A 4,259-nucleotide genomic window follows, 5' to 3' on the forward strand; every position below is an offset into this window, starting at 1 on the left:
GTGTACAGTGACAGCCGGTACGGCCCATCGGGCCGTCCGGCCTGGAGCAGGCGCTCCACCTAGAAGCATCGTCGGTACGGGCCTGATTTGCATACAAACTTATCAACACTTCCCAGGGCGAATACTCTAGATTGTGCTCTGGCATTGATTTTCACGTATTAGGAGTGCAAATATGCAGAGCAGATATGTACACAAAAATATATTGAATTATCCAATGTATATTTGCAATTAGCTGCTGGAATTGTGTAAATTTGCATTGCTACGGAATGAGGCACTAAAGCATCTGTAACGGATTGCAACTTAATACCATTTGATTATTCAATGTCATACACTCATATAAATCCGGTAATAAAATAATAATAGCTAGCGGTATTCATCTGTGACGGTAGCGATAAGTATGTACTTAATAGCGTGCAATAATATGTAACTCTGTATTAAAGTTCTAACATAACGGTGAAACATTTTTAATGGCAAAATATTATTGGAAATTGGTATCAAATTCGGACATATCAAACTGGCATCAAATTTAATCCCACAAACTAACAATGGAGGTCTCCCAACGTGTGCACAGATTTGGACCAAACTAGCGTCAATCGATCACAAATATAATTAGTATGAAATTTGCAAATGGCACTATCTTCCAATTCTCAAGGTAAGCAGAGATATTTGCATAAAAAGAGGAGAAAACGTACCCCCAAAGCTGGCAAATTTTACATTTTCCAAATTTGCTGCGTATTTTTCCCGCTTTGGATGCAAATATTTCCGCCAAACCTGGGCATTGGCAGATAGTGCCATTTGCAAATTTCACACTAATCATTTGTGTGACCGATTGGCGACAGTTTTGTCGAAATCTGTGAGCATACGTTGGAAGACCTCCATTCTCAGTAGCAGCGTGACTTTAGCAGCTTTCTAATAGTGAATTTATGCTACTTGACTGGTAAATAGATTGTGTACCTGAAAAACCAAAATGACGCACACCCAGTGACATATGGCGAGCTGAAGCAAATATGCAACGCAAACAGACTAACGGATGCTGAAAGTGTATAAATATCTACAAATCTCTCTACTGCATTCGGTATAAAATTTGAGGCAGGTTGCAGCCCAGACATGGGGAATTATAGTGGAATGAATATTTTTCTTTTTCTCTCAACAGTAGCATGCCTCGTTTCCGGGCAAAATCTGGGGACCAGGGTGACCCCGATCGGAACCTCCAACGGACCATCCCACGTTAAGCAATTCTTTGCTCAAAACACGCCAATGAATTGGCCATCTGCAATGAAGTTCTGTAAAAGCTATGGGCTACAACTTGCCTCGGTGGAAAGTGCATCTGACCAACTGGTGATCACCAACTGGGCCAAGGATGTTGTCCGAGCGAACGGTACACATGTTTGATAAATATTATTTGATTATCAGTTAATTATTTGATAAATCGGGACTACGTTATGAATCTGAGGAGGACGGACTTGCTTTGCTGACTCTGATTTTGTACAGATATTGTAATTTAACAAATGAAACTTTGGGCAAGTTTTTCAACTTGCTTTTGGGTGGCTCCTGAGTTATGCAATTACTGCATTGGATAGGAAATCTGCGTTGCATTATCTATGAAAAACTAAAAACATTTCTTCGAGTTTGGAATCTCAGGGGGTGGTCCTAGATTCCAAAACCTATGTATATTCGTATTCTACGGGTTGCAATACTCCTTCGATACCCTAATGGTGAGACTCCGGTTTTCCCTGTTTTTCCGAATTTTAAGGTAAAAATCTCCGTAACCACCCCCCAGTGAATCTAAAACTTTGGCTAAATAATTAAGCTGAAATATATCTTTCATCTGTTAAAATCTTATTACCAAGAGAGAGTCTCTATGTGCGACCCTCCTCTCCTAAGAAATTTGAATACCTTGCAGAATGGGGGTCCTTTTGGCTGTCTGGGAATAAACTTGGCGATGGAAGGCTATGGCGTTGGCTGGAGGATGGGAAGCTTGTTCCCAAACCTGGACAAACCTTCACTGGACCGCATTTTTGGATAAATGGGGAACCAATCACAGTGGAAAATACTGCAAGTTGCCTCCATTTTGATCTTGCCAAGGGTGGCTGGAGTCAACAATATTGCGAAACTGTGACCGTGCGACCTCTCTGCATGAACAAGGTGGCGGCGTCGAGTCCAGGTTAGAAACATGACATGACGGCGTTTGCAAGATTGATGAAGATTTTGGTGCCCTTGATATGGTGTTTTTGGGAGCATAAGAAATTGAGGAAGGGTAATATGTTTGTTTAGGGCAGCGAAACCTAAAGTGTGATAAATGCAAACCTCGAATGCGTATTAAAGAGCAATTAAAAATTAACATTTGGTATAAAAACTTTTATAAGAGAAACATTTTCTTTAGTATTAGATAAATAGTTCCTGTACTATTTCAATTAACAAACTTTCGGTTTTTATAAATATTGTAAATATTTTTAATCCTATTCAAAGTGATAAAAGCGGATAGAACAAAATAAAAAACTTGTTTTGTTTGATACAGAAAGTATCGGGTGGGTAAAACATGTAACGATTATAAAACTGATAAAAATTACATTTTTGGATGACGTCAGATTACGTTTGCCAAGTTTAGCAAACAAAATAGGTACTGCGCGCGATGATTGTTCAATGGAATTTAATTCTCGTTAGCTTTGCGTAGCCCAATCGACTCTAATGCCTTTGCCAAGGTCGCCCATTCGCCTCGATTGTGGTTGTCTAATATGAAAATTTGAATTACTTATTACATGTCCTATATTAGGTTCAGGTGCCAACAATACTATCGTGCCAACAACCAGGCCAGACCCTCCACCCTCCACTACCCAACCACAACCTAGCTGTTCGTGCGGAACGGTATAAAGTTATCTTACCTCAAAAAAGGGAACGCAGTAATTATTAACAAGATTTTCCTGTTTTGGATGCAGCCTTCCATCAGACATACAAAGATCATCGGTGGATCCAACGCAGCCCTGGGCGAAATCCCGTGGCGTTGCAATCTCTACATAAAACGATGGGGGGATTTGGGTGTTTTCTGCACTTGTACTATCATTTCTGCCAATTGGATCATGACAGCCGCCCATTGCACTGATATCGTCACACCGACTGACATCCTGCTCGTTGATGTAGGTGATCTTGACCTGGGAACAACCTCTGAAGCGGCAAGTTATCGGGTGCAAGCTGATCGTTGGATAAGTCACCCACGTTGGGACAGCCGCGCTAGAGCAAATGATATTGCGTTGGTCCATCTCAAGAATAAGATCGCATTCAGTCCAACCGTCCAACCGGCCTGTCTACCATTTTCGTTACAAGGGGAAAATCTTGATTTTCTCAGGGCAAAGATATCTGGCTGGGGTACAACGGTTTCCGGAGGCCTATCAGCCTCTCTAAGACTGAATAAGGCGGACGTGACTATTTTACCGGAGGAAATTTGTCGACCCATGTTTGGCGCAGCATGGCCACCACATGGTCTTTGTACTAGAGAAAGTGGGAAGTCTGGCTGTAGTGGGGATTCGGGTGGTAGTGTGGACTTAGTGAAGAATGGGAGGTCGTATGCCGTCGGGGTGACGAGTAATGTCGCGGCGGGATGCAATACGAATTTTCCGAATATATTTGTTAGAGTGACCAGTTATTTGGATTGGATTGTTGCTACAACGGGTAATTTGGATGATGAGATTTTGGAAAGGTGTATTGTCTAATGAGAATTTATATTTTCAGGGGAGCAATTCTGCCAGGCGTGAGACGGATACGTTGATACGTATGAAGGTTGAATGTTAGTTTTGGTGGTGAAAATCTGTATTTTCAGAGCTGAGTGTAGTTCGGTTAATAAATATACATGGCGCATAATTATTATCTGCTAATATTTTCATTGTCACGCCGCATAAGAATAGCATACGCAAATATGGATACACATTTGTACCGATTTGCATTTATATTATAATTTCGATGTCAGACATGAATTTATAAAATTATTTTCAGTGGTGGGTTACCAAATTTTGACGATTTTGACAAAAAGCTAGTTGAATTAACCAAAAATTCGCATATTTTTGCTCAGATCTCGAAAACCAATAATGGATCCCTTTCCCCAATATTATTACGGACTCTTCATGTAAATTTTAAGCTATAAAAGTCGATAGTCGTTAGAGCGCGGAAAAACTCTATTTCATTGTACATATATATCTACCTTAAAAATTAAATTGTATACGAAATTAATAACTCGAAACAAAGTGTGTAGAGCAATTTCAACAACA

At 40.4% G+C, this 4,259-nt stretch overlaps 1 protein-coding gene across 1 annotated transcript; it reads left to right on the forward strand.

The window, feature by feature from the left end:
• The first annotated feature begins 1,085 nt into the window (after positions 1-1,085).
• LOC110859639 (chymotrypsinogen A) lies at positions 1,086-3,856 on the forward strand. The gene is made up of 5 exons (XM_035859666.1): positions 1,086-1,378; positions 1,904-2,164; positions 2,774-2,865; positions 2,937-3,666; positions 3,727-3,856. Exons 1-5 carry the CDS (start codon positions 1,108-1,110, stop codon positions 3,747-3,749), a joined length of 1,377 nt encoding a protein of 458 aa, XP_035715559.1. The 5' UTR covers positions 1,086-1,107; the 3' UTR covers positions 3,750-3,856.
• The last annotated feature ends 403 nt before the right edge of the window (positions 3,857-4,259 follow it).

This window comes from Folsomia candida, unplaced genomic scaffold, assembly GCF_002217175.1.
Source record: "Folsomia candida strain VU population unplaced genomic scaffold, ASM221717v1 Fcan01_Sc027, whole genome shotgun sequence".
Taxonomy (NCBI): Eukaryota; Metazoa; Arthropoda; class Collembola; order Entomobryomorpha; family Isotomidae; genus Folsomia; species Folsomia candida.